The 27,591-nt window shown below is 33.7% G+C and overlaps 4 protein-coding genes and 1 non-coding gene across 7 annotated transcripts; 2 read left to right on the top strand and 3 right to left on the bottom strand.

The window, feature by feature from the left end:
* Positions 1-8,754: 8,754 nt before the first annotated feature.
* LOC118062660 (peroxidase 19) lies at positions 8,755-10,978 on the top strand. Its single transcript, XM_035076496.2, has 3 exons — positions 8,755-9,290; positions 9,447-9,647; positions 10,383-10,978. The coding sequence occupies exons 1-3, from the start codon at positions 8,982-8,984 to the stop codon at positions 10,920-10,922; spliced, it is 1,050 nt and encodes a 349-aa protein (XP_034932387.1). The 5' UTR covers positions 8,755-8,981; the 3' UTR covers positions 10,923-10,978.
* Positions 10,979-11,652: 674 nt separating this feature from the next.
* On the top strand, positions 11,653-13,747 carry LOC118062661 (uncharacterized). The gene is made up of 8 exons (XM_035076497.2): positions 11,653-11,805; positions 11,871-11,962; positions 12,052-12,118; positions 12,194-12,224; positions 12,422-12,562; positions 13,050-13,075; positions 13,163-13,221; positions 13,339-13,747. Exons 1-8 carry the CDS (start codon positions 11,653-11,655, stop codon positions 13,373-13,375), a joined length of 606 nt encoding a protein of 201 aa, XP_034932388.1. The 3' UTR covers positions 13,376-13,747.
* A 47-nt stretch (positions 13,748-13,794) lies between these two features.
* LOC118062659 (negative regulator of systemic acquired resistance SNI1) lies at positions 13,795-18,935 on the bottom strand. Of its 3 annotated transcripts, XR_012171266.1 has the most exons (16): positions 18,284-18,935; positions 18,147-18,207; positions 17,955-18,048; positions 17,753-17,821; positions 17,555-17,644; positions 17,279-17,350; positions 17,022-17,103; positions 16,900-16,949; positions 16,470-16,682; positions 16,317-16,387; positions 16,173-16,242; positions 15,668-15,745; positions 15,377-15,532; positions 14,521-14,654; positions 14,086-14,246; positions 13,795-13,932 (listed from the first exon to the last, which is right to left on the bottom strand). XR_012171266.1 is itself a non-coding variant. In XM_073412710.1 (15 exons), the coding sequence occupies exons 1-15, from the start codon at positions 18,369-18,371 to the stop codon at positions 14,162-14,164; spliced, it is 1,413 nt and encodes a 470-aa protein (XP_073268811.1). In that variant the 5' UTR covers positions 18,372-18,934; the 3' UTR covers positions 14,015-14,161. The 3 variants fall into 3 exon arrangements, 2 of the variants coding, with proteins under 2 accessions (XP_073268811.1, XP_034932384.1); XM_073412710.1 differs by lacking the exon at positions 13,795-13,932 and having other exon boundaries at positions 14,015-14,246; positions 18,284-18,934; XM_035076493.2 differs by lacking the exon at positions 13,795-13,932 and having other exon boundaries at positions 14,015-14,246; positions 15,668-15,733; positions 18,284-18,928.
* On the bottom strand, positions 18,555-18,627 carry TRNAE-CUC (transfer RNA glutamic acid (anticodon CUC)). The gene has a single exon. It is a non-coding gene; the product is annotated as a tRNA-Glu (tRNA).
* Positions 18,936-21,705: 2,770 nt separating the features above from the next.
* Positions 21,706-25,216, bottom strand: LOC118062658 (GDSL esterase/lipase At5g45960-like). Its single transcript, XM_035076492.2, has 5 exons — positions 24,851-25,216; positions 24,637-24,767; positions 23,320-23,553; positions 22,173-22,443; positions 21,706-22,075 (listed from the first exon to the last, which is right to left on the bottom strand). The coding sequence occupies exons 1-5, from the start codon at positions 25,134-25,136 to the stop codon at positions 21,882-21,884; spliced, it is 1,116 nt and encodes a 371-aa protein (XP_034932383.1). The 5' UTR covers positions 25,137-25,216; the 3' UTR covers positions 21,706-21,881.
* Between the last annotated feature and the right edge of the window lie 2,375 nt (positions 25,217-27,591).

Genomic DNA, 27,591 nt, shown 5'->3' with positions numbered 1-27,591 from the left:
TTTGACACCCCTTAAAACTGAGGCAAATCAATGAGATTACGAGTACATTAATTATAAAAAGCTCTCTAATCAATTTCTTGCCACCAAGTGAATGTAATATTGAAAGCAATTTTCATTCAATCAGCAGTAGTCTTAGGAATAAAATCTATGCATTTATTCTAAGCAAACGTTCAAAAGATTGATAATTTAACTTAGTTTATTCTTTCTTAATAAATCAAGATGAGAGACGTTGCAGCAATCAAATTAATTCTTTTACTTTTTACTCTAGTTCCTAGCAACAATTACAGATTGAAAGAAATTAGAAAGCATACATGCCATCTCAAAACAATTCAATAACTTGAATAACAATCAATATCATAATTCTGAATAAGAAAAAATAAATACTTGAATATGAAAGAATTACAATGATAACATTACTTCTCACAACTTGTTAATGGAGATGGTGTGTATCCCTCTTGAAACCGAATTTAGGAGTTTAGTTTATAGTTGGTGGAAAATTGGCAAAAGCATAGAAGAAAGGAATTTTTTTGGACCTTGTTTCAGTTGTGTTCTGCTTTATTTATCCACCCATTTGGCTGCTAAATTTCTTGAGGATTATTAGTTTAATTAGAAGTCTTTATGATAGTTAATTCGTTCCTTCTTTATCTGGTCTTTAAGGTTGGATTAATCTCTTAGAGTTAGTGTTGAAAACTGATTTTACTACTGTCATATCTCTAATGTAATACTAACTCTGTTGTAACTTAGACTTTGTTTCTGACTTTGTTTCTTGCAATATCCGACTATCCCAGTTGTATTCATTCATTTATGGTATGTTAGATGTTTTATCTAAAAAAATTTTGGGTCCTAAAGCCCATCATTTTGATCTCCAACTCTCAGCCGTAGTAGGATGCTTAACACCGTTGGTTTCCTGATTAGATTAGAAAACCCATCTCGTCCTCCAGATTGCATCCAGAGTTTGGCCTTCAAAAAGATTTTATCTAACTTGGGGTCCTTCATTAAAGTTGTAGTCCTGGATGTGTAGATTAATTTGTGCTTTTGAATCTCTTTATTTCGATATCGAAAGCTCAAGATATTCTCATTTGAATATTTAGTATGAAAGCAAAAAATCATGTTGCGAGTAAGATTTTGACCCGAGTTTGCAGGTTTGATTAGAGATCCAAATAAGATTGGGTTTTTACCCATAATACCTTCCTGAAAAGCTTAACATGTGTACTTCAACTTAGCTTAAGCCCACGTTCTCATTTGAGAACTCTAACTTGATGAAAAATCTATCATAAAAAGCTAGGTCTAGAACATAAAATGCAGAGTTTTTTATTTTAAGCAATTAATTCACAAAGTCTCTTAGACATGCCAAATTCATAATAACTTTTAATAAACTCAAATAAGCTTAAAATACATTAAAAATCATAGTGTGAATAAGTGAAAACATATGTATATTTTACACTTATCAGCTAGCATTAGAAACAAAGCTGGAGGTGGATTGTTAGGTTGCCCACAATGAAGAAGAACTCGAGGTTGTTAATGGTAGAAGATTGATTTGTGTGTGTGATGATTGAAATGGCACTAGGTAAGAGGAAAAACATGTGGGTATTGGTTAAAATATGATGGAAAAAAGGTTAGGGATAATGGTGATTTTTGGTAAAGATTAGTGGGAGGGCTGAAGAAGTTGAATGGTAGACTGTCTGTTCTTGTTGGCTAACTAGCTGTTTTTAGGTATAATGGGGGCTATTGAGTATGTTGGTTGTGGTCATTGGGCAAGAGGGTAGTGGTTGTGCACCATGATAGTCTTTTTTTTTTTTTTTTTTTTTTCCTTTTTGTGTGCAATAGATAAGTTTTGGTTTAATGGTTTAAGGTTTTTTTTTTTTTTTTTTTTTTTGTTATATGGATACGAGGAGAGTATGTGTAGGTATTGTTTTTTTTTTTTTCTAAAATTCCCACTCTTTAATTGTATGTGTAACCACCTATTTATAGGTAAAAAGTTTCTTTGGCTTGAAGGCAAAGTAAACCAAGATCAATAATTGGATTTGAAAAATAAATCTCAACCATTCATTTGCTAACTTGGAGACAAAGCAAAGGAAAATAAACCATTGGATTAAGAGAATGATTATAGCTCATTTGATTAAAAAAGATGGGTTGCTTGGTGAGAGGGTTTCCAATTTTCAAATTGGTCCTCTCCTTTCCACAATTACAATTAGATCACTAAAAAATTAAATGTATCGTTTTTTAATTTTAAATTATTTGAAAAAAAAACATCGTAAATGATGCAAATATGTCAAAAATATATTTTTGAGTCTTATGTTGTTTTGTTTTTGCTATTTTTATTTTTTTTTCAAAACTTTATAAAAAATTGAATAGAAACAAAACTTGTAAAAGATAAAGCAAACAAAACATTAGGGTTGGTCCTTTTTTTCAAATGACAATAATTACTAGCTAAGAATAATTTAACTTGTCCTTTCTGTTGTAGTTTTAATCCTACATTTGCCTTTAATTTTATTTTTTTGATTAAATGTAAGAAGTATATTAGATCAAAAAGAGCAAGACGAGCCTGCAATACAAGTTGGAAACCAGCAGAGTTCAGAATATATACATACAAGCAAATATGGAGTAAACTTCCCATAGACACAAAAACTGAAAATCAGCGGAATTCAAGCTGAAAACCAGAAAAGGGAATAGACTCTCTTAAACAAAGAAAATAATAACAAAACAGCTCAGCAGAGTAGCTGACAATTTCTTCAGCAATCAGCACAACCAAAGCCCAAGCTAACCATCTGAAAATCAACCTGAGAGCAACCATCGAAGCCAGCAGCACAATCATCCAGCAAGGCAAGGAAGACGTGCACGTAGCTAAGCCATGAAGAGAACTACCGGCATTAGCATGCAAGAATCGGTGGACAGCTGCTCAACTCCGTGCAGAACAAATGCAACAATGAGAAGACCTTGAACCAATGAAATCCCAACAGCTACTTCATCATCCATAAGCCTTTCCATGCAGGGACGATAAAAGCATTGCCCAAAAGCACTCTCCTAGGAAGCGTCCAGGACAAAAATAAACAGAACACAATCAATCCTATGCAGACGCCCATGCACGTCCAGACTCCAGCCATTGAAGACCGAAACATTCCTAGCCACAAACTCCTTCAACCCTATGCAGACGAGCAAGAAGAGGTTAGGTTAGACCATGATGGGACAAGAGACCCAAGTATGCGCTCCAAACTATTATTCAGAATGCAACATTGTAAACCAGGGGATCTTTTTCATGAAAATACAATATAGTGTAGAATAGTACCTGAAATTTCCTGAAAATAGCCTCAACTGATTTTCCAGAATTGTTAAAAATTCTCCTGTTTCTTTCCTCCCAAATCAGATACACAAGAACGGCTAGAGAAACTCTTCGCATTCTCGGCTGTAGGCCTTTTTTCCTGTTTTGCAAAACCCGGGTGGCTATATTTAAGGAACACATATTTCTGTGTAGTCGGAGCCAGTGCCTGGCCTTTCTCCATAGAGGAGACGACCAGTCACAATTGAAGAAGAGATGAGCATAAGACTCTTCAGCATTTTGACAAATAGGGCATATAGGATCAGGGGAGAGAAAATGAAGACGATCTCTCGTTTTCAGCTTGCCCAAAATTGCCAGCCATAAGAAGAAGCTATGTCTTGGAAGAGACCATTGCTCCCAGACTACATTTGCCTAATAGACAGAATCGACTTTATATCTGAAAAAATCATATGCATTGGCTGTAAAGGAACATTGATCAGATTGTCAGCTTGAGAGCAACTGTTGCACTAGAGCAACCCCTCCACAAAGGCTAATCAATTTATTACGAATCGAGAAGATAGATCAACATTTGCCTTTAATTAATTAGAGGAGAGAGAGAGAGAGAGAGAGAGAGAGAGAGAGAGAGAGAGAGAGAGAGAGAGAGAGAGAGAGAAGGTAATGATTTCTTATGGTTTATTTACCTAAGTAAATTTAAAAAAAGTGTAACTAGTTTTACCAAATTCATAGAAGAAAAAAGGGGGGGAAATGTAAACAAAACTGTATAGCTAATGCTTGGGGAGCCCGTGTGATATCGTGGTAATAATTATTTTTTAAAGTATTTTTTATTTGAAAATATATTGAAATAATATTTTTTATTTTCTAGAATTTATTTTTGATATTAGCACATCATGATGATCTAAAAACACAAAAAAATTAATCTAAAAAAAATTAATTTTTTACAAAAACACTTTCCAACTTTATAAACAAACAAGTCCTAAGTGTTAAGAGAAATATAAATTATATCTTGTGGCTTCACCTATAAGAGAAATATAAATCATATCTTGTAGCTTCACCTATAAGAGAAATATAAATCATATCTTATGGCTTACCCCAAGATCTTGAAGTTAACGATCATGTAAGCTTTTTAGTGGCCCTGAGGTTTGTGATACTCGAACTAATGATATTTAAAGAGAAAATTCAGAACCTGACCAGCTGAAGTACACCCCTCAGTATCCAACAGTCCTCCTCTTTATTATTTTTCTTGTGTCTGGAGACTTCAGAATGCATTTCATCATATTCACTAAAGTTGTTTTTAAAAAATAATATAAATTATATTTTTGAAAATTCATTTAAAAATTTATGTTTTTGAGTTAAATTAGATATTTGATATGATATTAGAACTCTGATAACCAAATAGTCACGACTTTAAATCTCTTTATTTATTTAATAAATTATATAAACTATATCTTGAGGTTTCATTAATTAATTTCAGTTTTTGGATTTTTATATATATATATATATATATTTTTTTTTTTTTTAAGAATAAAGCACATTCACTTTGTGTCACATAATATGATAGGACTAATCGTATGATCCAAATAATAGTGTCAACATCCTACATCTTATACATATCCCACATGAGCTCTGCATCACGTCCTGTAGTCGAGCACAAACTGTATTAAAAATATAAAGGTCAATAAAATTATATGCCATTAATTGCAGTATGTTTGTGGGGCCAGACAGGATGTTGCTCTGGGAAAATTTACAGGCAGAAAATGGACTTTAATAGACTACAAAAGGATACCGTATGCTGCTGTGACGAGTTTCAGGTTCACCAATTTCAGGCCCCTACCATCAGACCACAGATCAGCTATTCCAGCCCACAGATATGCATACCTGTTCACACGTGCCACAAGCAAAGGGTCACACTACGGTATAAATAACTTTTTGACAATGTGTCATGGACGGCTCCTTTCAGAGTTTCAGTTCTCCTTTTCAGGTCCCATAATTCTAGTAGGTAGGGTACCGATTTAAACACCTTTCCACGGGAGGAAGAGTAGAGTAATGAGATTGATGGCTCATGAAGCTTTAACCACAGCTATTAAACTCAACCTCGTCCCACAGGTCAATTCAGAAACTGATTAATTTAATAACTAGACTAATTTGGGTAATGTGAAAAATCAGTAAAGATAAAAAAAAAATCAAATCTGGTTGAATTAGTGAGTCGACTTGTAACCTAGACAATCCAAGTAAATCTTGACAAAACCGAAATTAATTATTGTTCAATTATATTATGTTCAATTATTGATGGTATATGTTCAATTATTGTTCTTTTTTTTTTTTACTAAAGCATAACACTAAGGAAAACCCTATTATTCACATTATAAGCAACTCTAATCAATAAATTTTTCTTGTAGTTTCCATATAAATGAGTGACATTAATATTTATTAGTGGACGATAGCATGTAAACCCTCGATTGCAACTTTAAATGGCTAAAATACTCTCCCAAAGATTGCTTAATTCCCATTAACCACTTTATGATCATACTCAACAATTGTACTTGTATTTAATTTGAAAAGACTCTTTATACAAATCAAATAATTAATCTAATACTTTCTGTTTAGCTACCCATATCTTATTATATGAGACATCATAGGAAAAATCCCTACAAATAGTAGCTTGAATGGTAACAATATTAGTACTTATTTTGTCTTTGACAATGATTAACATCACATTAACAATAAAATCTAAGTCAATCTAAGTATGCCCATGCATATTTATTATGTTGAGACATGTACGAGGTTCTTTCAATTTTAAGACCTCAAATGAATCATAATTCTTATGATACTATCCACACAAATACTATTAACATGCTGCTTTATACGTACATTATAGCAGTACATGAGTTATGGTTGAAGATTACATCTTGTATTATAATAAGTTCTTTATATGCCATTACTTAACTATATTATTAATTCAAGCTTGATTTGAAATGTTTGTCTTACCTCTATCTTAGTAGTTAAGCTTGAAATCTTACAAATCAAAATCAAATCATTGTATATCATTTAAGAAGTCCAAGTAGCATCCTCAAATTTAGGAACACAAGGTCTTTTGAATTAACTTACTACCTTAACATGATGATCATCTTCCTTAACTACATCATCAACATGATGACCATCTTCCTCATCACTTGCTTCAGAGTCATCATAATAATATGAAGCAATTATCATACCCAATTGAGCTTCTATCTATAATTCTCATCCCAATGTTATGTTCATAATGTCGTCACTGATCCTAGATGGACCAGCCTACATGTGATGCTTGTGTGATCCTTTGAGTATAACTTGAGATTCAAGTGAACTTTATAGTAGATGAGTTTCCTCGTTTAAGTCTATTATTTAAGTAGAGTTCTAGAATTCATAACCTGTTTTCAGTAGCCAACCCAATTAAATTTAAACTTCTGTCACTAGAAATGGGCATACCAACATAATGATTTGGATGAGCCCTAACTTGCATCCTCTAGGTAAAGTCAACTTAAATTTTAAAAAATTACACCCAATGCCTCCATTTATTAATTGTTTTAGTTCAACAAGCAAGATATATAATCTAGCACTAAGAAACTTGTTACTTTCTCCATTATAATTAATATCATTATTGTTATTCACAATGGTATCATCATAATCACATAATAATCCCTTTCTAAAATATATTTTATGTGAAACAACACAACAAAATCCAATGTTAATCTATCAATATCATAAATTCATCAAGTTATATAATTTAAAAAAAAAAAATTAATCAACAAAACCCTAAACCCTAACATAATAAATAAAACTATTCATAAGACTTATCCTTATATAACATCATTTATCAACTTAATTGGTGTAATTTTGAGTTAATCAACACAATTTATAATTAATTTAATCAAAATCAACAAATCCCGAAACTAACAGCAAAAACCTTAACCCTAACATAATAATAAAAAAAACTAATTCATTGATTTAATCCTTAAATGATTTACTCTATCAGCTCAATTGATGTATTTTATAGTTAATTAACATAATTTAGTGTCAATTTAACCAAAATCAACATAACCCTAAACTAACCACACAGAAAAAAAACCCTAACCATAACCCTTTACATAATCAAAAATTAGCAAAAAAAAATAAAAATCAAATTAATAGAGAAGAAAGATGGATTATACCCGGAATTATTGAAATAAAGGTATTATGAGTGGTGATGGTGGTAATGGTATTTATTACCATGGAGAGAGATAAAGGTATTATATCATGGTGAAGAGAGAGAGTTGTTTGTGATAAGGAGAAAGATTGAGAGAGGGAGGGTGGTGTGGGGGAGGGAAAGGAGGAAAAACAAATATAGGATAAAGAAGAAGAAAGGTTCATGACAATTTTAATTTGATTTGATGAGTAGGTCACACCTACGTGTTTAAAAGGGTTGTGAATGTATGATCTGCATGTTTTAGGATCACGCAGGTGAAACTTACGTTTCTCAATTAACTATATTATTTTTATAAATAAGTTTTTAATTTTGCTATTTTGTTAAAAAAAAATTACCATTGGTTCTTCTTTTTCTTGTTTTATGGATGAGGCTCCTCACGGTTGCACAGGCTCTGCATTTAAGAACATAATTAAGTGGGGTTTACTCTACATCTGCCTTCAAGTTCTACACAGCTTTCTATTTAAATATGGTTTCAGCATTTGTAAGCTACCACACTGCATTTAGTAGTGATTGATGGCCTGATGTTTTTTTTTTTTTTTTAATTATTATTATTATTAAATGGGTCATATGTGTACTTGATTGCACTGTCTAACATATATACCCCAAGTTATAGTACAAGATCTTCCCTAATATTCATCAGCATAACTTGAGAGACAAAGTTGGAGCTGTCGTGCAAGAAAAAGGAGAAAAAATAGTGGTATTTGTCTCTTTCGTGGAAGAAAAAGATACTTGTCTCTTCGACGCCTTGTTCCCGTGAATGGATTGTTGCTTGCCATTTCCATTTCTATTAGCTAGATCGCCTTTTTTTTTTTTTTTTTTAATCCGGGGTGTCCGAACCAGCTTGCGCGTACCACAACTAATCCTCAGGCTTACTGAACATCCTGCAAGTCCAGTAAGCATGTAAGACACCGTGAAGATGACAGGCGTACACAAGTGGGGCTTGAACCCTGGTGTGGAGGAAGGAAACAAGTCTCTTCAACCACTAGACCACAACCTCATGTGTATTCTTTACTTTTATATGGCTAGATCCCCATTTTTTAATTGGACAAGAATATGCATTAAATTGAAGGCTTGCCATTAAAGAGTATTCTTTACTTTTATATGGCTCAATTCACGTATTCACGTATTCTTTACCCTCCCCCAATTACCATTTCTCTTTGGTTCCCTACCTCTAGCTTCATGTATATATATTTGTTTTTCCTTTTGGAGCTTCAAGCTCTGATTTTTTTTTTCTTTTTTGTGTTGGAAAATGTTTTGGGTGTGTTTTAAAACATGTATTTAGTTTGAAAATACATTAAATTACATGTTTCAAATATATAATTTTATTACATGTTTAAGTGAAAAACATTTAAAAATCATTACGTACTGTAATACTAACACACACCTCACGGGTGTTCATTCTCTACTTTTCTTTTCTTTTTGTTCTTTTTAACATGGCAATCTATATACCTCAAGAAACTCTCACTTCTGGGCCTTCACTTGTGCATGTATTTCTTCACTGTCCTAAGCTGCCCTGCATATACAACAATCATGCCTTCTCTTTCTTCTTCTTCTTCTTCTTGTTCCACTTGCACTTTCTTGCTTAGTTTCTTATTTGCTCTAACCGCCTCAAATTGTGCAGCCAGAGAAATCAGCAGTACTAGCAGCCCACGCCAATTATCTGTTGATTACTACGCAAAAACATGCCCTCAACTTGAGCAACTTGTTGGTTCAGTCACTTCCCAGCAGTTCAAAGAAGCGCCAGTTTCTGGGCCAGCCACCATTCGCCTTCTCTTCCATGACTGCTTTGTACAGGTAAACTAAATTCCATATTCTCCATTATCCTTACCATGCATGCTATATGTTTTAGCTTATCACATTTTTTGTAGCATGCACTGCCACCCTCGTGCATCTTAGCTGATCATAATAATTATTGATTGATAAATTACCTGATTTGTGATTATATTGAAGGGCTGTGATGCATCAATATTGATATCAACAACGCCTGGAAGTGAAGTGTTGGCAGAGAAGGATGCAGAGGACAATCAGGACTTAAGGGTAGAGGGATTTCAGACTATAAGCAAGGCCAAGGCCTTGGTGGAGAGCAAGTGCCCTGGCGTTGTTTCTAGTGCAGATATTCTTGCAATTGCAGCCAGAGATTATGTCCACCTTGTATGTCCCTCATTTTCCTTCTTGAATATCATACTGATTATGCCCTTTCATTTCGGTTTATGCTCTTAATTAAATTTCTCCATACCAAAAGTATCTCTATGTTAAGGGTTGAGTTCTGATGTTCTCTGCTGAAATGGCAAGGTGCTGTAGTGTTATTCCATAGTCTGCTTAGAAATTTAGAAGACAAATTAATTTCCCTCTTTTCCGTTGGTGGAAATACATCTCCTGCATAATGATTGCAAAGTAGAAAGGTGGAGACAAAAAAGCAGTTTGATCATTTTTTTTCCCGTTTAGTATTGGTATTGGGTTCCAACAAGAATTAGGTAAAATTTGAAAATTTTATTGTTTAAAATTAATTTTTTTATATATTATTTTGATGTACTAATTAAATTTTTTTAAGAAAATCAAATCGTCCAAACAACCCGAAAACAAGTAAACTTAACAGACTGTTAATATACCTACTCGCCGCCTTTTCGTCGTTTCCTTCACAGGTTTGCTTTGAAAAGCTAAAGCCACTGTGCATGTAATTCGTCCTCACCAAAACAACACTGGAATTTCCAGTCTTCAGGGTTGGTTAAATCAGGTCTCGATTAGGGACAAGATCAATCATCATTACATCATGAGATTCAAGTAAAACATTATTAAAACATCATGGTCAGTATCGATTGATGATGCTATTTTATCCAGAAATCAAGGGTGTGCCCTGATTTCTTCTGTCATGTTTATGTGGCTCAGGCAGGAGGTCCTTATTACCAAGTAAAGAAAGGAAGGTGGGATGGAAAGATATCAATGGCGTCAAGGGTCCCTTACAACATTCCTAGGGCAAATTTCACAGTTGATCAACAACTAAAACTCTTCAACTCCAAAGGACTGACACTTGAGGACCTCGTTGTTCTTTCTGGTGCTCATACATTTGGATTTGCACACTGTAAGCAATTTGTTAGCCGACTCTACAACTACCGTGGCTCTAAGCAGCCTGATCCTGACATGGATCCAAGGCTACTAAAGGCTCTCAGAATGTCCTGCCCACAATTCGGTGGGAATTCAGACACTGTTGCTCCTTTCGATGTGACCACTCCATTTGTGTTTGATCATGCTTATTATGGGAATTTGGAGGCTAAATTGGGCTTGTTGGCCTCAGACCAAGCTCTATTTTTGGACCCAAGAACCAAGCCCTTGGTTCTACAACTAGGAACGGATAAGCATAAATTCTTCCAAGCATTTGCAGCAGCCATGGAAAAGATGGGTTCGATAGGAGTGGAAAGGGGAACATGACAGGGAGAGAATGTAATATACATACATGATTGGATTTATTTATTTTTCTTTCTACTTCTTCTTCTTCCTCTTTGGAGGTAGATTTTGATAAAATTCATAACTTATCAAAAGTGACAGCAATATATCCACCTTAAATTTTTCTCCCCTAGTTATATATATATATATATATATATATATATATATATATATATATATATAAAGTGAGTAATAAGAAGTAACTAATAGGAAGAACTCAGAAAATAATTAATAAAATAGCAATGCGCGGCATAGGGGAAATAAATGTAAATAATAAAAATAATTCTCAAATTAAACCCCAAACTATAGTTTATGTCTAGATTGAGTTCCTAGAATGTAATTCTTAATTAGATTTCCAAAGCATTCTCTCCAAAACTACTTCCATTGATGCATTCACCATATAAACTGCATGTTTTATGCCATAAAAATTATACTATTTTGTGTGAACTTTGATTATTTTATTTTATTTTTGTTAAAATTCATGATGAAATAAGCATAGCTATAAATTTCTGAAAGTTTTCCTGTTAAAAGACTAAACTGAGTTTTCTCAAAAATAAATAATCAAGATATTTTAGTAGCATTATTATTATTATTATTTGAAGAAGTTGTTTCTTTGAAAAGCCTGTGTAGTTGAAGTGGTCCAATGCTGCGAGACAAGTTGGTCTATGCCAAGTCTGGCCCATATTAGCTTCGACTGTTGAGGAAGTAAAGAAAAATGCACTGCCTCCACCACTCGCTCTCTCCTCTTCCATCCTTCGCCAAGTCCGCCGACAAAACTGCCAAGAAGTCCACCTTTGCCAGCTGCAAAACTCTCCAAATCAGAGCCATGAGAGCCGTAGTCCAGCGAGTCACCTCTGCCAGTGTGGAGGTCACTTTTCCACTCTCCCTCTCCTTCACATCTCTGCAGCTTTTTACCAATTGTGCTGATTACAGGTTGATGGCCACATGGTATCGGAGATTGGACCAGGCCTTCTTGTTCTTGTTGGGCTTCACGAGTCTGATACCGACTCCAATGCTGATTACATGTAATCTAAAACAAACCCTTTTGGTTTTTTGTGTGTTTAATCATGCTATTGATAACGGTGTGAGTGATTGAGTTTTAATTTCTGAGTAGATGCCGTAAAGTGTTGAACATGAGGTTGTTTACAAACGAGAGTACTGGCAGAGGATGGGACCAGAATGTAATTACTCACCTCTTTCTCTCTATGTTGTGTAGACAATTGTTTTTTTAATGTGTGTTGTGTGCATATGCGCAGGTTATGCAGAGAAATTACGAAGTTCTGTTAGGTATTCGTTTACACACCACCATCTTGTTGGGCCAAGAGAGAAAAAACAAAAAAAAAAAAATATAATAACAACTTGCAGTTTCGAATTAAAGGGATGGTTTTCTTAGTAATGTTGTAAAGCTATTGGGATTTTGTTTTGTTTTTGATTTTGTGTTCAAGCGCATATAGTTATAATGCTAGTTGCCTGTGTTTTGATAGTGAGCCAATTTACATTGTATGGGGTGTTGAAGGGAAACAAGCCGGATTTTCATGTAGCAATGCCACCCCAGAAGGCAAAACCTTTCTATGAATCTTTGGTTGATAAATTTCGGAAAGCTTACAGACCGGATGCAATAAAAGGTACTCTTATTTGCTTGCTTCTGTTTGTTTTTGTTTTTGGTTGGTTATGGTATCATGTTATCATTTCATTCACCCAGTTAGTAAGATTTGTCGCGTAAAGAAACGAAAAATGCTAACAAAGATCTTTCTTAGAGCTAGTTTTAGAGGTTGTTTTTTAAAATATATTTTTATTTAAAAATACATCAAAATACTATATATTTTTTTATTTCTTGTATTAAACTATGTATGAAGTGAGGTGGCAGATTATACTGAAAATTTTTGGGTATAATTATGAAATACATGCAGTTTTAAAGTTTTGAATGAACAATAACTGTATTTTGCTTGAACCAACTATCTGCAGTTCAAATTGGAAGCGTGAATGTTTGATGTAAATGTACGATTAACGTTATGAGTGAATTACTTAATTGTTTCTACATTCTTCATCCTATAATTGCTTCAGAAATGATCTATTCCTTCCTGATTTTTCCAATTGCTTTTTTTTTTTTAGATGGTGTGTTCGGAGCAATGATGAAGGTACAATACCTTTGCCCTTTCTCTTCAGTGTCGCAATTTTTATCTTGAGGTCAATTCCCTAACTTTGATGCTTTGGATGGTTTGAAGGTTAATTTAGTGAATGATGGACCGGTCACAATGCAACTTGACTCTTCACAATCATCCAAGTGAGTGCCAACAGCTGACATAATCTCTACTGGTTCGGTGAAAGTTGTTTATTGTCATGATTAATGTCAACATTTAGGGTTTGAGTTCAATAACTAAAATCTGTGGAGCCATTTCAGGAGCACTAATGAGGAAACAGGAAAAACCATTAATTGATCGGTTCATGTGGGGGATGAAGTGCTGCAGTTGATCTAATATCTCCTTGTGAGACAGAAGTTAACAACATTTAGCGTCTACCAGTGGATGTAAACAATTTATGATTAAGCAGGGGGTCTTTTTACCTGACAAGTTGGATGGTGATTGAGGCTTCCATGCCAGCTCTTCTGAGCTGCACAATTAGCCGACAGGCCTGCCCACTCTAAGCCCCTTTATGTGTCTCCGCTGGCATATGGTTCCAGCTGAATAAGTGATCATGCAATTGGACATGGTTACCCTTGTTAATCACATTGTTCAACAGATGTTACTCAAAATTACTGTACTCGTATATTCTTGAAGAGAAATTGCATGTTATACGCCACTCTTTTCTAATTCTGTGAGCAGGTCTGTTGTCCACTCTCATTATTCAGGTGTATAATTCTGGCTAAAGTAAATCACTATCCTTCTTTGTAGGTATAATGAATCACTTAATAGATGATTACGATTTGTTTGGTGTTACTCCCGAGTACTGTTGTGGCTGCAGCTAATGCGGCAGCAGCACCCTCATTCTCGAAAACCTAATATTCATTGCTTTCTTTAGAAATGCTGTTGAATCTCATTGGCGTGTTAACAAGGCAAAAGGTAGGGAGGAATTCAAGAGAGCCAGAAGAAACTAGTATGATATTTAAGTGAAATGATCAATTTAGCTACAAAAGATATGAATAGCTTACAGAGATATTCTTTACAAGCACTTCAGAGGAGCATGTCCACATGGTAACAATATGTTCGGATTACCTGCATCCTTTCTTATACATGAGCTCCTGTCTCTGTTGAGAGGATTGTTGCTGCAGTAAACAGGGCCTCCTTTCCAATTGGCAAAATCTCCATCTTCCTGCACCGTGATCAAATTTTGCTAAGATCTTGTTATTATGATGATGTACCTTCCATTGAATAAAAATGATGATGATGATGTAGGATACTGATTTTGATTTCCATTCAGAATGATACCAAGGTTATCACTCTCTGTCACCTTCAGCGGAGCAGCATGCCATTCCCGCCAATAAATTTGTGGGCAATTATTTGCACAAAAAACCTAATCTTATGCCTCGATTTTTATCATCATAAAACATAAATTCTGGCAATAAAAATTAAATATAGATTCTTACGCATATGTTCTTCTCAAATTACTAAATGCAGAGATTATATTCTCGCATATTTCCACTAGAGAGCCGCTCTTTCCTTCATCCTTCGAAGCAGAGATGCCATCAGCATCTTGTTGAGATGACGATGACAAATGTGCCTGAAAAGAGTCCAAAATTCGATCAAATCAAAACAAGAATCGTACTGGACAAACAGGGCCCAGATCTTTCACTTTACACTAAACCTATTTACAGAAGAATATTGTTACTAAACCTTATGATTGAAAAAAAAAAACCATTTTTTTACTAGGAAACAAATTTTGAATTTCTTAAATGACAGTACCCTTGCCATTGAGATTTAGGAATTGTCTCATCTACAACATGAACAATCACAGATGAACAAATCCTTGATAAATTTCCAACGATTTTTCTCTATCTTTTTCAGTGATTTGAAAATTGACTAGTGGGGATATGTTAAATTGCCTGGATAAATGGGCAGCAAAACCCTATAGCTTCTAAATTTCTAAAATCCATAATGAACCCCAACCACATCACGGATTCTTGGTAGGAAGGCCACTGTATGATGGGAGGAAACACCCGCAAATGGTGTTCAAAACTTTAAGCTATTTATTTCAGAATTTTAGAAACACAAACTCAATCCAACAACCATACATTGCAAATGAAATTGTGCTCATAGAAATAGCATGATGTATATACGCAATCACCGAGGCCATAATACGAAATTTCAGGGCATGAAGGCAGTGTGAAAGTAGTCTATATATGCAATAGAACGAATTTGTAAGCAAAAGTACTAGCACCACCCCAAATTTAGGTACTTGCATTGTTGACTATTGTATAACTAGTTGAAAGCAAGAATAATCACCTGAAAAGCATGTGCTAAAAGCACCTGAACTACATCTGCTTTTATCTTTTTGGTAATGCTTCGTGTGCTGGTGATATTGGAAAAGCAGTTTAAGACTCCACTGAATGTTGTTGCATCATCAGTAGGACCATTTGATCTCCTAGTTCGAGTGGACAGCTACAGAATAAAATATATCCCCGTAAACAAGTAGTCAGAGTTATAGATGCTTTTAACCACCTACATGTTTACCAAAAAAGCTTTGGGGAAAATGCACATTATTTTATATGACAACAAAATTGACAGCTCACTTACTCTAGTGGTGTATTTTGAAAAATACTGCAAGATGATTTCGAGCTTCCACTTAGGCTCATTAAATACCTGCAAATCATTCTGATCATGAGAAGAAGAATATCTTCACTTGCTTGATTCAACAACTTCAACAGAGATATTAAACAACAGCATAAAAAATAGATAACAGGAATCTAAGTGGGAAACTGCTTACAATTCTAAATGCAACACCTAATCATGCAAAAAATAGCATGAAAATATCAGGAAAAAAATCCCATGGTTTAGTACCTACAGACCATCTGAGAATGAAAGCTTGCTAAAACCAGCTAATAAAGAAAGCATAGAAGTAATGGAAAAAAGTGAAAGAATGATATTTTATTTCGAGGTTCTGGCCAAAAGTGATCTCTGATTCCAAAGCCAGGAAGCCAGAACAAGACTAGTACCCCCACCTAAATCTTTCAGAGATTCTGCATCTTTATGAATGCATAGCATACACAGAAGGGAGTACTTGACAACTTAAAAAGGATACCTTAAGAAATGGAGAAATCATATCTGTGTCATAAGTTAGCTCATCCAAAATTATCTCCATTAGAGGGGTCCTGAATCAAATCATAGCAACATGTTCACTTTACTCAATCAAAAATCACAGAGATAAATGAGTGCAAGTAAATACCTCACACCATCAGCTCTGGTTGTAGAACCTTGCATGTCTGCTTTCTTCCTAGACATATCAAGGTCCATAATCTAGAAAAGTCAACAGCATCAGGGTTTATAGAAAAGATGATTTTAAATATTCTTAACTCAAGGAGTCTTTTTAGTGACTTGCCATTATCAGAAGTTTTTGCAAGGCAATACAAGCATTATTTCCTAATTCAAATAAAGCTAATGCTGAAGCTGCATTGCCATTATGAGATAGTTTTGAAGCAGCATTATCAGGAGATTCTAGATCCTCACTTATTCCAGCAGAAACGTCAAATAATCCACACATAATGGACAAGCAATCTTTCATCAAGCCTTTGTAGTTTATTCTTCTTGCACTCTGCAAAATAAATATGATACAAGATATTCACATCTTCAAACATTTAATAGCCACACAATGCCTCCAAGTAGGAGAAAAAATATAAATTAAATGGAAGAAATGGCAATTAAAAATTTTAGATGGCTGAAGGTTCTAAGACATCAATTAAGGATTACAGCATCACACTCATTGAGTAACAAGATACATTGAGATTTACAACTAGAAGGTGAGGATATACCAAAAGCATGTTGAGCAAAGACTCCCTTAGGTGGGTCCAATTCATGGTTTCTGCAATACAATAATAAGCTGTTTATATCTCACAAGTACCAAAAAGCATACGAACAAGGCATGTGATAATACCTTCATACACCCTATTACGTGGTAAAAAGTCTCCTTCAAGAGCATTGACAAGATATTGAAACAGCAACATGTTCCTCAGTGACTAAAAGAAAGGCACATCAGAAGAATGCTCAGCAAGTGACTGAACAGGGAAGAGTATCCCAACCTTCATAAAATTTAAATTGAAAAACCTATAAACAAGTGTGCTATTAGCACCTAAAAGACACTGCACCTTGTCTTATCTCTTATTTACTTGAAAAAAGAATAAATAAACTAACCTTTATTTCTAATGCTTGAAGGTTTCCCTCATTAGCCACTTCAGCAAGTTCTTGCATTAACTGAAGGAAACCCTGGGAACAACAGAGCCAACAAAATAGAATAAAAAAGCAGGATGCAGGTAACAAACATAAGCTTTCACTAACAAACAACTTCAAAGAAATTATTCAAAACCAGGAATACTATCTGGTGGTGCACTCTTTAAATCACAAGAACAAGCACCTCTTAAAGAAAATAACACAATTCAACCACGGTGATTTCAATCACAACCAACTCACCAATGAGTCAAGTGGTCCGCTAATGCTTCTGCCACCAGCTTCCCTCTCTCTAGATGCATTTTCCAAATTAAAAAGAAATGGCGACCAGCCCTAATATCCAGCAACAAAAGAACGTAATATCTATCATCATCCTCATCAAAATACGGCAATTAGAAACATTGATCAAAAACACACTTGGATAAAAGCAAAACTTAATACCTCCTCAACCACGACTAGGTGAGATGACTCTGATGCTTCTTTCTCTGACAAATACACGCGTGGAAAACGCTAAACGCAGGAAAAATCACAAATAAAATCTTCATGTATCCCAAGTCCAAACTCTTAAGTTAAAGTATTAAAGAAAACAAGTCTAAATTAAGATTAAATTAACAGTAAGGTCCAAAGAGAAGCAATTAAGTACCTTATCCAACTCATTTAAAAGGCGAAAACTTTCGGTAATCAATTCCAATGATTTCCCAACCCTCAAAATTTGAAACACCGCCTCACGCATTTTGCTGCTTCATAGAGCAGTTTCCAAAATATTAACCAAAAGGAAATTTACAAATATAATTTTTTTTATGATTTGAAGAAAATTAAAAAGGAAATTAATCACCTTGTTGGAGGATTTTCATTAACAATGCAAGCGCTGCGAACTGCTTCCAGAAATGCAAGCCCTAGCGTTTCAATTGAAAACGCGATTAATTAAAAATTAATAAGCTTAGATTAAAAAGTGGTGTGGAAAAGGCTTACTGTCATCGTTGGCGTCTGGTGTGTGTTTAGAATCGGAGGCGGAGTCGAGGATCGCTAAAAGGTTCTCTTCGATGCATGCTCTCTTCATTCTTCTCTCCACTAGAAACCCTAGAAGGTGGAATTGTTAATTTGGGCTTCAGTATGGCCGCCAAAAAAAGATTTCTATTATTTCCCGCCTAAAATCTTTTTTTCCCTATAACTTCTCTTATAAGGAAATGGAAATAATAGATATTATAAGAAATAAAATTAGGAAACCAGAGGGGAGAAAAAATTCCGTTGCCGGGACTTGAACCCGGGTCTCTCGGGTGAGAGCCGAGTATCCTAACCAACTAGACTACAACGGATTGTTGACAAGGTTGTAATATGTTTTAAATTTTAATAACATAAAACAGTGAAAGTTCTAGTTGTATTGTGCATACAGAAGCTAAGAAGATAATGTCGTTGCCAAATATAGTTTGAAAACGGTAGCACTTCAACTCTTTTTGAGGAGACCAAACCAAAATTGTCCACTTAACATCCTATCTACAGCATTGCCGGTGTGTTTGTTTTGCACCTGGATTTTATGTTTGTGGTATAAAAAATATAATAAGGTATTTGATAATTATAAAACTATATTTTATATTATGGGGTTCACTAAAAAAATTGAGTTTGAAACGCTGTTTTTATAAAATAAATTTTTTATATTTTTTTAACTGAGTTTCGTAAAATACTGTTTGTTTTTGCATATCAAAAGCGGTTTTGAAAAAAATTGATAATTTTTTCTTTACTTCAAATTAATATTTTTTTGGTGTTTTTAGATCATTTTAATGCGGTAATATTAAAAAATAATTTTTTTAAAAAATAAAAACACATTATTTTAAGGCATTTCCAAGTAAAAAGCACTTTGAAAAGTAACCATAACCACACAATTACCAAATATTTTATACATGTTTTTTTGCTGTACATAAACCTCAACCATAATTTTTACAAAACACGTATATAAATGATGAATTTCTATAGATATTAGGTTGTATATGATGTTACTTGAGTCAATTGGATTGTGGTTATTGTAACGAATGCAAGTTTGAAAACTGTGAGTAGTTTCCAGTATAGGGGAGGTGCTACTGATTTTTTTTTTAAATAATCAAAGTTAAATTATGTAACAATTCATATATATTTGTGTAGATGCGTCGAACGAAATCTACAGCACGCTGTCAATAGATGGATGTAGCTAGCTCTTCTAGCAGTGAGGAGGACATCTCCTTACGTGCTGATCACAACGAGGCATCTGCGCCAACTTGTGATGCTGGCTCTTCTAGCGCGGTTTCATAGTGCAAAGGCAGTGTGCCTTCACAGCAAGGTCAATTCACCCGCAAGTACCCAGCACAGTGGAATGATGACCTCTCAATATAAGTTTGTTTAGGTTTTAGTTTTTTTATATAGATATACTTATAACATAATTTATGAACAACTAATTAGTATTTTATTAATTGTATCTAATTTCAGGTTCACAAACATTGAGGCTGTCAGGACAATAACATTGGCGTTTAAATTGTCGATGGAGATTCCATTATTTCAATGGAGTCATGTCTATAGACATCCTGAGTGGAAACCTAATATCGATGTCTGGTTTTGGTGATTTCAGGTAAATGTAAATTTTTAATTTTCAGTTTATTTTTAATAAATAATTTTATAATTTTATATCTTGTAATATTTTTATTTTAAATGAATTATTTATATACACAGAATAACTTTGATTGGGATAGTGCGGACAACAATGTTGTCAGGAGGGTATGAGAGAATCACGCGGAATATTTTTTTTTGTATTTTAAATAAATACCGACAGATTTCCAAACCGAAACATGCCGTCGGTATTTTACCGAAAGTTGTAAAAAAATTATCACCCATGCCACAATCACCGACGAGTATATTCCGTCGGTAATTTCCATTGCTATTACGACAGATATATTTTGTCGGTATTTGACAGGGAGTTTTGAATTATTTACTGCCCATGCCACAATCATCGACGGATGGTCCGTCGGTAAATACCGTTGGAAACACAGATGGGCTTATTCCGTTGGTAAAATTCTCGTGGGTAATGTTTTTTGGCGCACTTCGCCATCGGTGGTCTGTCGGTGTTTTTTTTTATTATCGACAAAATTGGCGACAAAATAAAAAATTATCGATGATCCAAATTCTGACAAACAGATTCTATCGGTGAGACTGTCAGTAATTTTTTTACCGACAATTCATGTGTCACACTGACAGACCTAATCCATTGGTAAACCTATTTAATAGTGTAGTGAATGTCATATGGTTTGGTTCCAACAAGCCTTCTCTTGTCGAGGGCAAGCATACAAGAGTTCATAGTATATTCTCCATCCTTTCTCCATTCCCGAACCAGCTTATCTTTATTCTTTCAATGGATTCTTGCTAGGTTTGGATTAGACATTAGTCCATAAACCATCAAACTCTCTCTAGCTCTAAAGGGTCTTATCCAATTTAGATTCCATTGCCACACATCCCCATCTGACAAACAAGGCCTACGTACCAAAAAAAGAGCCAAAATAGAACATGATAAGAGTCAGTTAAACAGAAACTAGTCAGCCAAGTAGCTTTCTAAAAGTTTACCTGGTTACCCTTTCCCATTTGAAGTTTGTAACTATTTCTCATCAGAGTGTGATCCTGGCCATTGCTAGTAATAGTCGTGTAAATACCTCTCCAAGTCACCGAGAGTCTTTTACAAAATTGAGGCAGCTCGTTGCTGAAACTTGGCTTGTATTTTTCCCTAATCAAATCAGCCCAGCTAGCCTTGTCATCGCAACCAAGTTTCCAAATCCACTTAAAAATGAGAGCTTTATTTTTTGCCAAGACAGACTCAATACCAAGCCCTCCCTTATTTTTTTCCTTGACCACAGTTTTCCAAGTCAATTTATGGATCTTTCTTTTGTCAATGCCTCCACCCTATAGGAATCGAGACTACATTGCTGTAATCTGATGAGCTCCTGCCTTTGTGATACAAAATATGAACATGTAGAAAAGTGGTATAGCAGCTAGCACACTTTTGATTAAGCAAGCTCTTCCAGCCAGAGATAACAACTTGTTATTCCAATAGCTAAGTCTCCCATGAATTTTGGAGAGCACAAGTTTCCATGTGGAAATCCTATTAGGGTTGGAGCCAAGAGGAAGGCCCAGGTAAATAATTGATAGCGTGTTGCATCTGCATCTGAGAACACCCGAGATCCCTACTATGAAGATCTCATCCACATTTACACCCACCAAGCCACTCTTATGGAAATTAACACAGAGACCCGAACATAGATTGAACCACCATAGCATTCTCTTGACATTAATATGAAATCTTCTTTCAAGTAGCATGACATTACAAGATTCTAGCAACCCGTGCAACCGAGGAAAGTAAAATTTACGTATGTTCATGGAGATTTGAATAATTTGTATTTATTTTATTGATAGACGGATATCACATGCACGTTTATTTCACTATTAAATATTATCGGTCATACATGATGGCTTCTGAGTGTACAATTTCCATAAAGGAACGGTAAAAAATAGGAAATTGCTCACCGTAGCATTCTCTGGGGTGCAAAATAAATGAACTTTAGTCCCTGATGATAGCATCAATTATAGGACGAATGGACTTAAAAACATTGTCGTATGCCTGCTCAGTTGGATGGATTGAATCCCAAAACACGTACTTTGATGCATCAGGACACACGAATGATTTTGGGTTGCACAAGAGAGATGCTTCCAAGTAACCGGTTCCACAGCAGCCACGGCTTGCTTCATCAAATGCTTGAAAGGGAGGGGGTGGGGGGGATAAAGAAATAACATGATCAGAATATATAAATATATTTCTCAGTTTAATTTTAGAGATTTTATATAGACTCACCAGACCTTCCTTGCCCTTGAATCATGTCGGTCACAGCACTATACGTATCAGTTAAATAGATCCTCGCACCATGATTTGCTAATCGAATTTGCAAGAGATTTAACTCATTGTGGAGCAACTGATTGAACTGTCGTCCGACGGAGGAAAAATAATCAAGACAACCACGTTCTGAGATGGCATGGTTCGAGAAAAGGGTGATAACGACCGGCAGGCAACCCATTGGAGTTAGCGAACTAAATAAGATTCTTCTTGCTCCTTGCTCAAACAAGTCCTAAAATCGTCGCATAATGTAGTATCGGTTATATTTTTCATGTCTTAACTCTAAAATATTATAGCATACAAGCACAATAATTTCAAAACTTGAAATTTGGGTAATTAATGATCTGCCATAAATGCCCCATATTTAGGCCAATTTAAAGTTGACAGATGATAGCTTTGCGAAGGGGATAGGTAGATAGCGTAATGAATTGATTAATTAATGTTGTGGTTCATGGAGAAGGGGCTAGATGATAGCTTGGCTACGGGCTAGATCATAAATAATTTTTAAAAAGTTAAAAATAATTTTAAGTTAGGAGTATATTTAGTAAGAATTGTTCAAATCAATTTTCAAACAATAAATATAATATAAATTAGAATTTAGAAGTTCAAAAAAAAAAAAAAACTATCTTAATTTTGATTAAATCAAAATAAAAAATTTGACTCAATTCTATGATAAACTTTAAACTTAAGTCAAGAATTATTTTAAATCAAGTGTATTTATAGTTTTTTTACAAGTTAGAAAGCTAAACATTGACTTGAATAAATTTGAAAACCCATATTAAAACGTTAATAATGTTCCATGATATAAATAAAAAGGGATGAACAAGCTCTTATATTCCCCTAACGCAAATTTTAGAGTGTGTTTATAAATATAGTTGCTGTTGATTTTAAAATGTTTTTTACGCAGAAAAACATGTAATTTATTGCCTTCAAAAGAAACGTGGCTTTTTGCTTTTTGCTTTAGTACCATAAAAAGGGATGAACAAGCACGGTGTTTAATGACAATAAATACAAACAGGTGCAGCTCTTTTATTTTTGCTTTTGGATCATAATAAACTAAAATATCAGAAATAACAATAAGTTGAACTATATAAGAATGGAGCCAAACCTGAAGGAATTGTGTGGCTTTTTGCAGGATGAATTGCTGGTAACCTGAGACGGAGTAGGTTTTTCGTCGGATTGGCAGAGTAAAATAATTGATAACGAAGTCATTTGTGCCAGCACTGACGATAAACAGTGCCTTGTTCATATGATTTTCGGTTCTTTTCGTTCCAATTGCAGACTCCAGTCTCCTTTTATACTCTTTAAAGTATTCCAGTTGCTTTGGTATGCCGATCACATTCTGTGGTAAAACATAAGAAAATAAACTTAATTTAGCTCCCAGGTGGATAACATATAAACTAGAGGCAGTGTAAATTTTTTTTTTTATTATTATTATTAAAATCTAGACAACATGATCTATCTATATCACGGCAGCTGTTTCATTTTAATTTCTCACCCACCAATACTTCCTTTTATTAATCAATTATCAATGTCTCTCTCTCTCTCTCTCTCTCACACACACACACGTTTTTTTTTCAAGTTCTTTCCTTGTCTGTTGGCCCACTACTTCGTTATAATGTTGTCTTATCTATAGAAAATAATATAACTTATATATATAATTTTTTTTATATAATTTTGTTTTAGATAATTTTTTTATATAGTATAAAAATCTTGATTACCAAATAAGAGTTTGAATTTCACTAATACTTACTATCCTCATTTATTTAATAAAAATTAAATATAAATTTGTGTAAATTTTAAGTTCATAAGACTTTCATTTGAAGAGATATGTTAGAGGATAATATAAATCATATCCTGAAATCTCATCTAACACTTTAAGCTATCGGGTTGAGATTATTTTTTGATATATTTATAAAATTATAAGAATCAAACCAAATCATGCATCTAAGACACAAAGATTGAATCTGATCCTACCTCATTTCCATGCTTTGTAAGGGATCAAGGTAATGCCTATTGGTTGCTTAATTCTTCTGATGTTTCCAAGTATATTTGCACTCTTTAATGATGCTTAATTATAGGAGCCCTAGTGAACTTTCATACCAGCAAAGAAAGAAACATACCAGCAACGTCAAAAATCAAAATCATTCCAAATTCCTAAGTGTTTTCGTAAACTAAGAGAACAAAATTCATCCACACAAAGATAGTATCTATAGCTACCTAACAATGATCCATCTATCAAATGAAAACCAGATTATTTATGCGTTAGCCATTACAGATTTTAAATATCCTAATTATCAGTATGTGTACCTCCTAGTCTTATACCATTAAAATTCTTACAAGACATTAAGTAAATAACAACGATAATATGCATCTGAGTGTTTGTGTTTGTGTCTGTGTTTAAGAGAGAGAGAGAGAGACGTACGGTCACTTTTGGTGTAAGAGGATCAAATCCGGAGCCAGCCGAAGCAAAACTAACTCCAGTCATAAGCTCCTCGATGCTAAGAGTAGGGTCTAAATACGGAGGTATAGACTGTTTGATACCGATATATGAAGCTGAACAAACTCAAATAATTAATTATATATATAATTAGCAACATATTCACTTTCACCGTCAAAATCAATACTTGACAGCTTACCGATAAAATCAGGGGTTAGCCGACCATTACTGAACCTTCCTGTTGGGACATGGTTTGCAAAATCCTTTCCATAGGGTGCAAAATTAGCCTTAAAAACTGTTTTCACGTAGTTGTTATTTCCAGGATCGACAGTGGAGTCTCCAAACACTATGACTGCCGGAGCTGAATTATTGGAAGCTCTTGGATTTGCAAGGGCGTTGGATGTATTAGGAAAGAAGATTAACAGATAGAAAAGGAGACGAAGAAGATGTTGAAGGAGATACTGTTTAGAGCAACCCTTCTCCATAAATGTTAGTTAGCTGTAGATTTTATTAAAGGACTGATGAGCTTAGTGGCTTGCTATAAACAGTCTCGAATGGATAGATAAGCATAAGACCATTTTCCTCTCCTTTTATAGGCCTCCCATAAATATGGGTTCCAGTGGTGGGTCACGTACCTGTTGAATTAGCCGACAGAAACGTCCTTGTATTTTTGTAAGTGATTTTTTTTGGTAACGAGATTCAAACCATGCTTCATAAGAGTTTAAATTTATTTTTGTTTTAATATTTTTAAATTATTTTGATATACTGATATCAAAAATAATTTTAAAAATATAATAATAAAATATGATTTGGATACATTTTAAAGCAAATAACACTTTAAAAATAATCATTATCACACTCTTAATTACCTCTAAATAACATGTTCATCAACCTTTAAATAACATGTTCATTAACTGGATGGTTCTACAATTGCATTGGTTTGGAAATAGAAATTACATGATTTTAAGATGACACAGGACAATGATGAATAAGTGAATTTTAGTTATAGTATCTTTATTGAATTTGTTTTAACACAATAAAATAAATGTGCTTTATTTATATATAATAAAATAAATTGAGAATTATATGTTTTAATAAATGTTAAAAAGATACTATAATTTTTTTTTTCAAATTCAAATGGAAGTATTGATAGAATAAAACCAGCGGGTAAATAACAATTACTTCTGATGAAATATTTACTCTTTATTTCTCTTGGTATTAACTAACAAAAAATTTATGGCGGTGTACACTATGGGAATTATAGTTGGAAATTAAGGAATGAAAAAAGAAAAAGAAAAATGACATGTCATTATTATAGATGAAATTACTTTGGTAATATTCATGACGTTAATGCTCGTCGATGAATATGTCAATAATATTTAAGTTATGATATGACAAACACCCCCTTCCTAATTTCTTCTTCTTTCTTTTTATTCTGCATAAAACAACACATAACACTCCAACATTTTATTACAAATTAAGCTCTTATCATCATAAATTCGGCCACTCTAACACTCAGTTTATCAACATCCTTGTTTTGCTTTATGTTTTTTTTTTATATATATAAAAGATTCACCATATCAAGTAAGCAAAACTACTTATTTTTATGGTAACTCATTTTTTAAATGTTAATGTTTTAAGTATATGTAGTTTATGTGTGTGTTTATTTGCATTATAGTTTTTTTTTTTTTTCCATAGAAATTTATTGTATGAATGTATGATTTGTACATGTTATGGTTTGTTTGAGATTTTAATGTGTTTTTGTTTTTTATTTGATGAAATTGAGTTTAATTTTATAACTTAAGTATTTTATAATGAAATAAATAATGACTTATTTAATAGGTACGTTTCACATTTTGTCGATTTTATATTTAAGTTGAAAATTTTGATAAATTTAGAGGAATATGATTTTTTGTAGAAAACTGATAATGATTTAAAAATAAATTGAATAAGTTTGAGTTAAATCAATGATAACTAATTAGTTGGGTAATAATAAATTGTTTAGTTTACATTATTAATTAATACATGTTGTCATCAATATTCTATATAAGTTTCATATAAGTAATAAATGATCGCTCTTTGATGTGTCAAGTTTCACCTGAAGAATTGTGCATGATGGATTATTGTAATGGGGTTGAGGGTTTTATTAATTACGCAGTACCTAACCCGAAAAATATTAGTAGAGGTGGTATTAGATGTCCATGTAAAATGTGTAAAAATAAAAAGTTTTTTAATCTAGATATTGTTATGATGCATCTTCTAACAAGAGTTCAAAGAGAAATACTTATATTAGTTTGCATATAAAGAACCATGTGTTCCTTACTAGACTTTAGTAGAAAGGATGGTTAGGTCAAGTTCTAATTCTAACAACGTGCATAAAATTGTAGATGATAATAGTAATTGTTATAGGAGTACGATTATAGATGTAATGAGAACAAATCAAAGTGATGCAAGTGAATGTTCAATTATAGATGAAGAACCAAATGCAAACATAACCAGTTTTTTTTTTTAAAAAAAATCTTTTGAAAGCTTCCAACAAACCATTGTAGGATAGGTGCACAAATCATAGTAATTATCGGCCATTACACAGGTGTTCACTATCAAGTCAAATCATAGGCTGAGTAAGGCCGATTATAATAAAATCATCGAATGAGCGAGAAGGATTTTACTTGAAAGGATTTAGCTAGAAGAGAAATTTTATATTGCTAAATCTATAAGGAAACCTTTGGCCTAGGATACCAAAAAATTATCATGTGTCCAAACTTTTGCATGTTGTACTACCTAGAAAATACAAATTTGACCGAGTGTAGAACTTGTGGACATGCTTGATATAAGCCCATAACTAGCAAGCGAAGGACTCTTGTTAAACATAAAAAAAAAAAAATGAGATACTTCCCCATAACTTCTAGAATTCAAATGTTATCCATGTCTCCTAAGACT

Source organism: Populus alba, chromosome 11 (assembly GCF_005239225.2).
Source record: "Populus alba chromosome 11, ASM523922v2, whole genome shotgun sequence".
Taxonomy (NCBI): Eukaryota; Viridiplantae; Streptophyta; class Magnoliopsida; order Malpighiales; family Salicaceae; genus Populus; species Populus alba.
The sequence above is the reverse complement of the archived record's forward strand: the minus strand, read 5'-3'. Positions and strand labels throughout refer to the sequence as shown.

What these genes read in the sequence shown, in the direction of transcription:
- LOC118062660 (XM_035076496.2), top strand. Translation starts at nt 8,982, where the DNA reads ATGTATTTCTTCACTGTCCTAAGCTGCCCTGCATATACAACAATCATG. An exon ending in TCCATGACTGCTTTGTACAG is followed by an intron (nt 9,291 to 9,446) that starts GTAAACTAAATT and finishes ATTATATTGAAG; the next exon opens with GGCTGTGATGCATCAATATT. An exon ending in CCAGAGATTATGTCCACCTT is followed by an intron (nt 9,648 to 10,382) that starts GTATGTCCCTCA and finishes TATGTGGCTCAG; the next exon opens with GCAGGAGGTCCTTATTACCA.
- LOC118062661 (XM_035076497.2), top strand. Translation starts at nt 11,653, where the DNA reads ATGCACTGCCTCCACCACTCGCTCTCTCCTCTTCCATCCTTCGCCAAG. An exon ending in TCACCTCTGCCAGTGTGGAG is followed by an intron (nt 11,806 to 11,870) that starts GTCACTTTTCCA and finishes TGCTGATTACAG; the next exon opens with GTTGATGGCCACATGGTATC. An exon ending in TGTTCGGAGCAATGATGAAG is followed by an intron (nt 13,076 to 13,162) that starts GTACAATACCTT and finishes GATGGTTTGAAG; the next exon opens with GTTAATTTAGTGAATGATGG.
- LOC118062659 (XM_073412710.1), bottom strand. Translation starts at nt 18,371, where the DNA reads ATGAAGAGAGCATGCATCGAAGAGAACCTTTTAGCGATCCTCGACTCC. An exon ending in ACGTAATAGGGTGTATGAAG is followed by an intron (nt 16,950 to 17,021) that starts GTATTATCACAT and finishes ATTGTATTGCAG; the next exon opens with AAACCATGAATTGGACCCAC. An exon ending in AATTTGAGAAGAACATATGC is followed by an intron (nt 14,247 to 14,520) that starts GTAAGAATCTAT and finishes ATCACGGTGCAG; the next exon opens with GAAGATGGAGATTTTGCCAA.
- LOC118062658 (XM_035076492.2), bottom strand. Translation starts at nt 25,136, where the DNA reads ATGGAGAAGGGTTGCTCTAAACAGTATCTCCTTCAACATCTTCTTCGT. An exon ending in AAGCCACACAATTCCTTCAG is followed by an intron (nt 22,444 to 23,319) that starts GTTTGGCTCCAT and finishes CGACGATTTTAG; the next exon opens with GACTTGTTTGAGCAAGGAGC. An exon ending in TCAAGGGCAAGGAAGGTCTG is followed by an intron (nt 22,076 to 22,172) that starts GTGAGTCTATAT and finishes CTCCCTTTCAAG; the next exon opens with CATTTGATGAAGCAAGCCGT.